At 37.6% G+C, this 12,327-nt stretch overlaps 2 protein-coding genes across 2 annotated transcripts in view; both read left to right on the top strand.

The window, feature by feature from the left end:
- The window catches only part of LOC149064915 (uncharacterized), a 32,780-nt gene extending 29,098 nt beyond the window's left edge, over positions 1-3,682 (top strand). Inside the window, exons 5-6 of the mRNA XM_089254752.1 lie at positions 1,552-1,665; positions 3,134-3,682. Of these exons, the coding sequence (XP_089110878.1) occupies positions 1,552-1,665; positions 3,134-3,159 (140 nt within the window). The 3' untranslated portion in view covers positions 3,160-3,682. The remainder of the gene's footprint in view (positions 1-1,551; positions 1,666-3,133) is intronic.
- Positions 3,683-7,955: 4,273 nt separating this feature from the next.
- On the top strand, positions 7,956-11,341 carry Exd2 (Exonuclease 3'-5' domain-containing 2). Its single transcript, XM_089255071.1, has one exon. It carries the CDS (start codon positions 8,042-8,044, stop codon positions 9,908-9,910), a length of 1,869 nt encoding a protein of 622 aa, XP_089111197.1. The 5' UTR covers positions 7,956-8,041; the 3' UTR covers positions 9,911-11,341.
- Positions 11,342-12,327: the final 986 nt, after the last annotated feature.

The following is a 12,327-nucleotide window of genomic DNA, read 5'->3' as shown; positions in this document are numbered from 1 at the left end:
TGGTGTATAAAAGACAGTCTTTTCAGAAATTTGTGTTTGTGATTATATGTAAATTATTTCATTTCATTAAAAAATGTTGCAACTCAAATTTTTGTATTATTGCATCATAGTTTGTGATTATGAATTTTCTTTGCCAATTTATCCTTACTTTAAGAAAATTTATATTAAAGATTTGGCCCAGGAAAAAGCTGAACAGAACGTATTGAACGCTGTCCGCAATTTCAGGCGGAATTCTTTGAAGCACACAAACACTGAAGAAAAAATTATTCTCCCAAGTCAAGATGGTGAGACATGTTGGGATTCGCAACACAGGCTTTTTGCAAAAAGCTTTATCTGGAAGGGGAAAATAAACTCTTAATTATACTTATAACTTTAACTATTGGGTAACAACTAAGCTGCAGATGAATGCTTGCATATCATAAGACATGTAGAACTAACAACGTAATCTTTTATAATAAACTAGTTGCATGCCTAATTCAAACACCCTCTTTTTCAGTTGGATAGTTCGAGATAGGTGTCTTCAATGCATGGCCTGTGGGCCACGTGGGGGAAGGGGGGGGGCGCTATAAGATTTTTGCAGAGGAACCCACTGAAGAAAAGGCTTACATAGTTACAGAATTCCTAGAAATGCTGGAAGAAAACTTTCATAAAGAAATGCATTCCAAAATTAGTAAAAGAAGTAATTTAAAAAAAATAACTTTCAGAAAAAGTTTCACTGAACTGAAGAGACATTCAGAATTATTGAAAAGTACTGCCATAATTAATGAAAATTTTCATATTTAATGAAAAATTTTAGAGCGAAAATTTATATTTAATGGAAAAATTTTCGAATTAGTAAAAATTCATATTTAATTAAATTCTTGGAATTCATGAAATTCAGAATAAAAAAATTTCCGAATTGATCAATATTCTTGTGAACTATAAGAAGCTGGCCACAAAAAATGAAGCAAGGGGCTTTTTTTAAACCTTGCATTTGCCTCCACTATAGGAAGTTTTATTGGGAAAGCAGCTTCACATATACAGGGATCATAGCAGCCACTACTGCCCTACATGGTGAACTGAATACAGAAATGTTTGTTAATAAGAGAAGGGTACACCTTTTGATCTCCTACATATTCTTGCAGGTTGATAACAACTGGAAGGGAAAAAATGGTTCAAATGTTAGCTTCAAAAAATTCACAAAAATAAATTTTAGACAATGAAAAAATTTTAAAAATTCCTGATAAAGTTTTCTCCCTATGTTTTGATATGCGCCTGTTTCATACTTTCTGAAGTGATAACAATTCCCGAGTGATATTATCCATGATTCTAATAAGCATACGTCTACTGTATTTAAATGAGGAAAAGCAAGTTGGGGATATGCCAGGTCCCTAGCCAGAAATTGCGTTTGGAGGGGGGGAGGGGGAACCAAAGTGACAGAACAATAGATTTGGCTGCCTTTTCTCTTTTTTCAGTCATTTTGGAGGAAAGCAAGACCCTCAAGGTCCCCCCCCCCTGCTATGGCCTTAAGGTGTGTATATGAGCCATTAAAGTTAAATTATTTTCTTGCAGAAATAGCTAAAGAAAAGGACCATCAGAAATTTGTGCAAGGCATCGAGAATTTCAACCCTGCTGTCCTGAAGCATGCAGAAACTCAAGAGAAGAATCTTCTTCCAACTAAAGAAGGTATTAATATTTCTTAATAGTAGGGCTCATAATTGATTAATATTTTCGACCAGTTACTCAAAATCTTTTAATTGATTAATCAACTGATTAATTGGACATTAATTGAATATTTTTATAATGTTAATCATACATAGCAAATGTAGTCGGCCTTCATTTCTTAATCTATTTCTATATTTTCTATATTTGTTTACATCCATTCAGTGTATAGATGCTTGAAATGAACAGAATATATTTTTACAGCATCAATTAATAATATACAGGGCGAACTGCAAATAGTCTGTCAAACAAAAATCTGTCCAAGTGTAACATAATTCTCCGTGGAAATCCTGTTTATCTTTGAGTTATGGGGGAAAATGGATTATGGAAGACAAATGTGTAGAGTCTGAAAAAAAATGAATTCATACAGCGTGGAAGACTGAACTTGCAAAATAAGGGCATATGTGGAAAATGCAGAAAAAATCCCATAAGATGAGACCACCTCTATCAGGATATCTGGATTTAATGGCGAGCTACAAGTTCTGAGAGATTGGTTAAGTAGAAAGTTGGATTGTCGTGAAAATCTACTAAAATGTCTACTTCATCAAACACTGATTTAAGTGAAGTATTGCATACAAAAGGCTGAATTTCTCCTGCACAAGAACACTGATATGGTTTATAGGCTCTTTGGAAAGTTACAAGCGCTGAAAGATTGGAAAAGCTCAAAATTTAATTATCACCAAAATTTTGCAGAATTGGCAATTAAAAATTTTGGTGATTGGCAAGGTTTAAAATTGAATAATCTGTCAGTGCTTGTAGCTCGCCACTAAATTCAAATATTATGATAAAAATGGTCACTTTATATCAGATTTTTTTCTGGTCTTTCAGAAATATGTGCTTAGTTTGCAAGTAGGTATTTCAGAAACTGCACAAATTTGGTTTTTCTAGACTCGACACATTTTTCTTCCATAAATCCATTTTCCCCCGTAACTGAAATGGTTAAAGATAGGACAGGGTTGCTATAGTGTTTTATGTTCCACTTGGGCTTGTCTATCACCCAGCTTTGTTTGGCAAGATTATTCACAGTTAGTACACCTGTACAATATTAATTGATGCTGTAAAAATATATATTCTATTCATTTCACGCATCTATCTACTGAATGGATGTAATCAAAAACAAGAAATAGATTAAGAAATGAAGACAACTTGCTTGACACTATTTAGCATTTTGGCACCCCCTTGTAATGTTTAAGGTGATATGGAAGGGTGAAATTTTTTCCTACTCAGGTCACCTATCCACCTGCTCCTTTCCCTAATTGCAGCTTTACGATTAACCAGCCCGGTTAATCAGATCAGCTCTTGATTTTTTTTTTTGCAGTTGTACAAATTTTGCAGGTTAAATTACTTTTTAATTCAATGAAATTCAGTACCATGATTCTATATACTTTATGCATGCTTTAATTTACTTAATGCATTGTTTTGACTTTTTCAGTTATCGCTGAAGAGAAAGCATCATAAAATGAAAGAATTCTGTAAAAGGCTCTGATCAAATTTCTGTTAAATCTGTATTCTCTACTCTATGGATGCTTACTCCAGTAATGCCATGCATTTTTTTTTTTTGCTGGAAATGTTTTTTTCTTAATTTCTAAAGAACATTTAAGTTATGGACATGTACGAATTTATGTATCAAAAACACAGCATATATACTAGTCTTGATCTATTTTTGGCTTTTGAGATCGTGTTTTTTTTTTCATTGCTTGATGTTTGCTTTCTTCTGTTTCAGTTTTGCTTAAAAGTTTCATTTATGACATGTTCTGTATACCGCAGCATATGTTTTGATCCATAAAATAATGGATGCTTTTTCTTTATTTAATGAAATCAAACTATGCCCCTCTTTTATTATGTAGACAAGTTTTGGTGCTTTGAATATTGTAATTTAATAGCATCAGAGTGTTCAATTTCTCGGGAAATGTTAAGTGATTTTTCTATAAATTATGAAAATCTAAAATATATATTTTTGAATAAATCTACTTCAAATTCATTTTGGATAATTATTGGAGCATGTTTTTTTCTAGATTCTCAAATGCAGGTGATAATAAATTGACTCTCTTCATGGCGATTTAGACTGTAAAGAGTTGTGTTCGATGATTGGCCATGGGACTCAGTATATAAGGTTAGGGAAACATTAAAATATGCATTGGCAGGAAAAAGTATGAGATTAATATTTTTAATTTTTGATTGTCTTGGGGAGGGCATGGGCCCACTATGTTTTTTTGTGTACTATGCTTCTGGTCAGAAACGTATGAACTCAAGGCTTCTACTTTGCTTGAAAATTTCACAACAGTGTAAAAATAAAAGTTAGGGAAAAAATTTCGCTAAGAATACTCTCCAGTAATTTATCCTTCTGGACAATATTCTCAAGAATATGTTATATAACTATATTATATAAATAGCTGGAGAATATATGTTCTCCTCAAGAATAATAAGAATTATTCTCAAGTTATTTGTAATCATTCCAAAGAATATTCTCAATGAGAATATTCTTTGGAAGGATGTATTAAGGAAGGATCTCAAGTTATTTATAACGATTATTTATTATTATACATGTTATATATACAAATATCCTTGAAAATATTCTCTAGAAAGGTGTGTATATAATTTTGCAATAATTTTCGATAAGAATATTCTCCAGTAGTTTATAATAGTCCTGGATATAATATCCTTATTCTCGATGAAATTATTTTCATCGAGAATTATTAAATTTTCTCAAGCTATTTATAATACGTCGTTCCAATAATCTTCTATAGTCCATTTGAGGTTAACTTTACAGTGAAGAGGAAGCTACGAAGGAACCGCATCACTCGTTGCTATGACAACGAAAGCCTCTTAACCTATGTATCGATGCGCGGCCTCGGTAAGGTATGGCTGATTCTCGCGCAGAAAAAAATATTTTTTACGTGTAACGTAATGCTTGTAGAAAAAATTGCAGTCAGTAACAAAAAATTAGCTAATGAAAAAAAAAAATCATTGTCGATACTTTCAGAAATTAAAGTGCGGTTTTTGAAATCATTTTTTTTTTTATTGAAAAGTATCTTTAGTAACTCCTATTAACCTGGTTTTCACGTTTGAATATGGGAATAGCCCCAAATAATAATACGGAAAAATTTAGAATTCTTTTACTCACTTTTCTTGCCGAAATTTCCGTCGCTCACCCACCCAAACAAACGCACGGTATACGTCGATGCCACTTATCACTACAGTTTTAGTCATTTTTCACGGATTCCCATTCTATGGAATCCTCACTTGACGTTGTGGAACTGATTCTCTATTAATTGTTGTTGCTCCATCAAGCCACCTGCAATCCAAAATTCCTCTTTTTCAATAACGTGCTTTATGCATTATTGCCAAAAAGAACGGAGAACGTTTTAGCGTGTCTATCTCTGGTGAAAAGAAAGATACAACTGTCACAGAAGAAAAAAAAATACACTGCAAGCCTAAACCATTGTTGTGGGTCTCTCTCTTGCTTATTTATATTTATCTGGAGAGACACTGAAGGGGCATCTGGAGGAACAGCCTCTGCTGTAGGGGAGGAAGTTGGTGTGGGTGAAAAGAGACATTACTTATGTCAACACCCTCCGCTATTCTACGAACACTGCAAGAAATAGATATAAAAAAAGGGGGGGGGTCTGGAACCGTAACCTACCCCCATAAAGAGAGCTGCTCACAACGGTATGGGCGCTGTCGTGAAAGAGGGACACTTCCTGTAATCTATGAATATCTGAATTCGTTGGAGGTTATTTTCGCGAGAAAAAAACAACTTGATTGAATATTCATCTGGGTGTGTAGGCCTATAACTGGGGGTTCAGATTTGATGACAAGTTTGAATGATGCTTACGTCATCAACAACCAGGGCCGGACTTAGGTAGGTGCGGCCTCACTGGGCCGCAAAAGAGGAAAAATGTTTTGATTTCATTTTGACTTCAACTTCCTAATAAAGCAATAGCTTAAAATGCAGTCCGAGATAGAGAACCTCTAAGTTTGAGGGCCTGACAAAACTAAAAATTTAAGCATCTCAACTGAGTTCCGCACTCACAATTTTTTCACTGAACAGCGGACACTTTGCTCATATTTATTACCAGATGACTTTTTTATCACCATAAAGTAGTAGTGGTTTTGAGTCGTTCTCAGGCGCCCATGTGAACCTGGTGGGCACCAGAGTACCCATAGACACCCTCGGGTATTGGGAAACCCCTGTTCAGAGGGGCCGCAAAATACTTAAGTCCGTCCTTGTCACCACCCCTTTATAAAAAAAATATGAAATATACTGTATAGCATCTTCACTGAGTATGCCAAAAATGAGAAAATCTTTCCCTAGTTTGTAGGCAGGGCCGTAACTAAGATTTTTGCCGCTCCCACAACTTTAAAATTCGATCATTTTATAACTGTTCTTTATTTCCACCTAAAATTTCCGCCTGGGTAGTTGCCCCCTCCTAGTTACGACCACCTTTGTGGGCTCCTGAACTAACATTCTCTCGTAATTTATACGTCCTTTATAGAGCCACTTGATGGATCCGCGGAACATTTAAAGATCGTTAAAGTGATCTGAAAATTTCTCGGGCCGAGTAAGTGCTCCAGAAATGTCGTGAGCCACTTAAGTGCTTTGGAATTGTGCCGCGAATGATGCAGAGCTGCACTGCGGGCCACTTAGGTGTTCTAAAACTGCCACGGACCGCTTAAGTGACCTGTGAATGTGCCGCGGGTCTACTTGAGTCCCATTAAAAAAAGTTTCGCCGTAGAAAGCAACAGGCCTACAACGGTAAAATCATCAAACATTACACTTCACTCATAATTCGAAGAATTTGTGGTAGATGGCAGCACTATAACAAGCATTACACGGAAACGAGCTTCCCGTTAGGTTCACAACATGGACACGCACATTCCAACATGTACACATTTCGTTAGCAGTTTCGCCAAGGAATATGGACGAGGTATATACATGTGTGGTTTAGGTCTACTTGAGTGATCTGAAAATGTACCACGGGTCACTCAAATGCTCTGAATTTGTCACTTACGCAATTTGTAAATGTGCCGCTTAGTTCATTTTTACAAAATTTGGTTTGAGATTGCGGGCCGCTTGAGATAACCCCGCGGGCTACATTTGGCATCTGTCCATGGGTTGAGCCAAGGCCTTAGCGGGAGGGGGACTTGAGAGTCTGTTTTCCCCGCATCCGGGTTCAAATCCCCACCGTTACCGCAGTGGTGATCGGCTGAAGTTGGTTTTCTGAGGTTCCCAACTTCGAGGCACGAATGCAAGCCGGTCTCGCCGCAGAGAGCAACAGGCCTACAACGATATCATTCATTACACTTCACGCGGTGTGAGTTGAGGTAAAACTCTTAGCTTTAAAAAATTGATTGCAGATGGCAGCACTACACATAAGTATTACACAGAAACAAACTTCACGGACGTTTCACTATACATACACATTCCAAAAATGTTACACAACTATTTTAAGCCGTGTTTTCCAAGGAGCAGGTTTCCTGCGCCGCGCGCATTGTGATTCGCCCAGCGCGACACGCTGTCCACTCACCAATAAGAACATGACTTTTCCTACAGAGCTCAATACGCCTCACGACAGTGCTTTACGTCGGACGTGATTGGCCGACTGCTTCTGGAGGAGTCAAATGCATCGTGCGCCGCAGTTTTGCCCGATATTCTCTTGTTTTCTTTCCCTTCCTGTGAAATGGAGCATGCAGACGACAAGTCGCTGATGCCAAGGCCATATACAAATACTATATAGCCAAGCCACGCTAGGAAAACGCGTAGCGTGATTATGTAACACGTTGCTGCAGACGCGAAATTATGCCGTTCGGTTCACGCGACGCAAAACACCTATTCCTAGGAAAACCCGCGCGCGCGGCTTTAAGGTTATAACAATCCAGTCCAGAATTAAATTTTGACAGATTCCCAGCCCTATTGCGTGGGCGGACTGTCAGTATAAAAAAAATCTGGCAACTTTATTAACAACCAGACTAGACCAGAATTGAATTAAGGCTCCCTATGGGCTGCCTGCCAGCATATAAACTTGCCATGAAGAACAAACAAATGAAATAACAAATTTGTTAATAACAAACTTTCAATTTTCCGATTTTATAATCGAGATAGAGTCCTTGTGGCCATCTAGTGGTAGATCATAGTACTTAAGTTTCACGAATATAACAATAGATGACACTGCGTGCGGCCGAAAATTTTTTGAAAGGCTTACCGGAGCAGAAAATATCTTCGGAGCCGATAGTTCTGTATAATAAAACTCGAATCAGGAAGGTACCAGTCAAAATCGTCTGGATAAAGCTCATTGCTTGATATCAAATCAGCAAAAAAGTGCGAATATTGCGAAACACGATGCCAAAGCTTGTCTCTGTTGTTTCCGGGACTGCTCTAACGTGCACAGTGGCGTATATATTTTACAGGACGTGGAAAAAAATATGGCGTAAGCCGTTCAACGCCACTTCCCCGGTGTATGTTTGCGACGACGCGGATGACTGGAAGAGAAACGAGGAGATATTCGTCCAGAGATTCAACCGGGCTGGCGTCATCGGACTGGACTGCGAGTGGGTGACACCGGACGGCAACAGCAAGAGGAACCCGGTGGCGCTCCTGCAGCTGGCCACGGCCGACGGCCTCTGCGTGCTAATCCGACTGTGCAAGATCCCTCCAAATCTCATTCCCGATAGCTTACTAGACTGTCTCCAAGACCCGAACATCATCAAAGTCGGAGTCGGCGTGGTAGAGGACTCTCGCAAGCTGTTATGTGATTACGACGTGATTGTGAGGAATTGTTTGGACCTACGCCACATTGTCCAAGACCACCCATCTTTCCATGGAAAAGGACCTGGCTTGAAACTGCTTACGGAGAAGATACTTGGGGTGACACTGAAGAAAGGTGCTTCCTTGACCTGTAGTAATTGGGAAGCAGAATCCTTAACCCCGAAGCAAGTTGCCTATGCAGCTGAAGATGCTCTGGCTTCGGTCCAAATATTTGATCGCCTAGTATTGGGGGATTGTACATGGTGGCACAAGCTCATTCCCAATATACTTGCTTCAGAAAGCGTGAAGAAGTATGAGCAGTTTCTAGACATACCGTTCAAGTTAAAAGAAACATCTACATTAATTTCGACAAGTAATGTCTCTGATGGAGGTCCCACTGGAAGCCAGAAACATGATTGCAAGGTGCTGCTACCAGATGGTCAGATTTTATATTATTGTCATAGAAATAGAGCCATGTACTATGTCCGTAGAAAAAAGGCAGATATAATAGAAGACAATCCCCTCACTGTTAGGCTGCAAAGTGACTGGGCGGATTGTCCGCTTCCTCGTATAAGTCTCCGAAGTAAGGCTCTGTATGACAACTGTGTAATGCAAGCACCAGATGGTGAGATTTTATGTTCTTGCGATAAAAATAAAGCCATGTATTATATTCGTAAAGAGCTCGCAGAAGTTATCGAAAACGATCCTTTGACTATTAGGTTGAAATTTGAACCATCTGAACGTCCGTACTTAGATAACATGTATTACACCAGAAAGAAAGAAAACTGTTGTGTCGTGTGTGGGAAAACTAAATTTTTCCACCGCAAACAGGTAGTTCCGTCCGAATATAGGAAATATTTCCCGAATTTCATGAAGAAAAGTCTTTCTCATGACTTTCTTTTGCTATGTGCAGTGTGCCATCTCAAAAGCAATGCGGGAGACCAGAGATTAAGGAGCCAGTTGGCAGTAGAATGTGATGCTCCTATTGGAAGTGGGTACGACGTCAAACAGAAAAAGAATCCAGAGCAGACTAGAATTAAATCTGCTGCAACTGCTCTGATTTATTTGGGCGATAAAATACCTCAGAAAAGAAAAGATGAGTTGACGAACAATATAAAAGAATTTTACAAGATCGATGAGATATCCGAAGCGTTCTTGAAAGAACTGAGCAATACTTACCCATATGAAATGAATGAAAATTACATTCCTCACGGTAAGAAAGTGTGTACGTACTTTTGTACGCACGGTGGTTTGATCCAGTTGGAAAAACGTTGGAGGCAGCATTTTTTAGATTCCATGAAGCCAAAGTTCCTACCAGAAATGTGGTCTGTCGATCACAATCATCAGAGATTGGCCATTCAAGTTCTCAAAGGGGACAAAATTGATTCTGATGCATCTATTCTTGGTTTGACGGAAGAACTGATGGATAAAGCAAGAGAAATAATCAATCAAGAGAAAATCTGAGTATTATACCATGCTTATTTTAAGGGTCAATTGAATTCATAGGAAGGTGGATTGAATTATTAAGGTGGTCGATAAAATTATATTGGATTTTGTGACAGAATTCAGAAGAGCAAATCTATGAGGAAGTTTGTGTTTTATTAGAAACAGTTATGGGCAGGCATCCAAATTTTTAAAAACAGATACGAGGGAGTACCCAAAAGTAATTGGAATTCCTTTATAGTAAGCAGAACATCTGTAGTGCACAGTTCTCGCACTAGGTAAGGGGCCATTCAAGTATTATGTCGGCAAATTTTTAGCCATTTTTGACCCCCCCCCCCTTGTCAGCAAAATTTTGTCATGTATATGACCACCTCCTAATGTATATACGTATTGGTGGGATCTGAAACGTATGTGAGAGGAGGGAGGGCAGGGGGGCTCATGCGCCTCTCCCCCAACAAATTTTTTTTTCTTTTTCATGTAAAAAACATTTTTTTAAAAATTAAAATTTTGAAAGAAAATATCTTTGTTATTATGATAGATTTCTGGAAATTGGTAAGAACTCAAAATTTCTCTTTATGAAATTCATTGTGACCCTTACTTTAAGCCACATATAGTAAACCGTTGACCTGCAACCCAAATGTGGCCCTGAAGGTTATCTGATGTGGCTTGTCCCCTCAAACCCAATTTTTAAAAATGAACTGACTGGCACATTTTTACAGATCGCTTAAATGATCCGTGGCACATTTTCAGATCACTGAAAATGTGACACATTCAAAGATTAGGCTATGTAAGTAACCTGCGACACAGTTCCAGAACACAAACTATCCGTGCCACATTTAGAGATCCCTTGAATAACATGTGACAAAATTTTAGAGCACTTCAGCAGCCCGCCAGTGCGGTTCTACATCACTCAAATTACCCGCAGAACATTCCGAGATGATTTAATTGGTCTGTGGCATAATTCGAATCACTTGAGCGATGTGTTGCACAGTTTCAGAGCACTTAAGCAGCCTGGAAACATTTCCATAGCATTTAAGTAGCTCGAGCACATGAAAGAGCTGTGAAACGTTTATAGATAGCTGAAGTGGCTCTGTAAGGAATTTATCATTAGGGAGAATGTTTGTTCAAGTGCCCACAAACTAGCAAAAGATTTTTCTCGTTCTTGGCGCACCAAGTAAGATGCCATTAAGAATATTTCATATTTTCATAAAGGGTAGTTGATGATGTAAGCATTATCCAAACCCCCCTCCCCTTGTCAGCAAATAGGACCCCCCCCCCCCATCGATGCTGACGTAATACTTGAATAACCCCAAAGCGTAAAACCACTCCTGAGTCAGTGTACCAAGTAGCATTGCTTGGGAAGGTTTTTTTGGCATCCATGTTTTTTTTTTTTGTAGAAGCTATTTAGCTTGTTTTCTTTCTTCGATGGGCTTATACCTAGAATTTTCTGGGGGTGGGAGGAAGAGAGTTTCTTTCTCTTTTCCTGCAAAGCAACACACTATAATCTTGGCTTGTGGGGGGGGGGGGGGGGAATTATAACCCCAAAACCCGTTCTTTGCATATTCCAATGGCGAAAACTAGTGTATATATAAGTTGACTATATGACCTTAAAGGCATTCTGTAAATTTGGCTGTTTTTATTTTTTTATAAAATGTTATGTTTTCAGTATTCTGTCCAGCTGCAATTTGGGTTCATTTTCCAGACTCTTCATAAACTTCCGGATCTAGAAAATGGACCCGTTACTCCACAAAATTCTGATTCTGAAAAACAGACCCTTCACAAAATACAAATTAATGAAACCATAAATTTGGTATTTCATTTCTTTTGAATCTTTTTTTTTATTAATTAACTAGACTATTTCGCTTCTCCAAATTTGATGACCCTTTTCACAAAAATAAAAATTTTCTCAAAATGGGACCCTACAAAAAATGTCTGGACAGAGACCCCTTGTTTTATTTAAAAACAATTTTTTATTTTTCCTGGTTATTTCAACAACGCTTACTTGGATTACTTACTCTGGAAAGATAATTTTAATTTCTTATAAAATATGATAATCATAGTCATAATTATCACAATTAATTAGTCATATTAATGCTCATTTTTCTATCTCGCATATTTCTGAAATAAAATGTATATTTTTGTGAATTACCTTATAATTATGATAATTATATGACTATAAACTGATCAAATTGTGATTTGCAGTAGTGCTTCATTTCCTCACCATTGGCAATTTTTCATGATAAATGGCAGCTCTGTTTGATTTCAGTAACTTTTTTTAGTGATGTCGTGTATTTTCCGGTGTGGATTCCCATTTCCCCGTAATTTTATTGAGCAAATTTGGTCAATTACATAAATGTATATCGTGTTGTCTGTATTGACACTTTTCCACTGGAACAACTTTCGCTCTAAAGTAACATTAGTGAGAACAAGCGTTGACA

The sequence above is a fragment of the Pholcus phalangioides genome, unplaced genomic scaffold (genome assembly GCF_987345545.1).
Source record: "Pholcus phalangioides strain wild (caught in Gottingen) unplaced genomic scaffold, Ppha-v1.0 ptg000042l_1, whole genome shotgun sequence".
Classification (NCBI taxonomy): domain Eukaryota; kingdom Metazoa; phylum Arthropoda; class Arachnida; order Araneae; family Pholcidae; genus Pholcus; species Pholcus phalangioides.
Note: the sequence above shows the minus strand (reverse complement) of the source record. Positions and strands in the feature narration are given on the sequence as shown.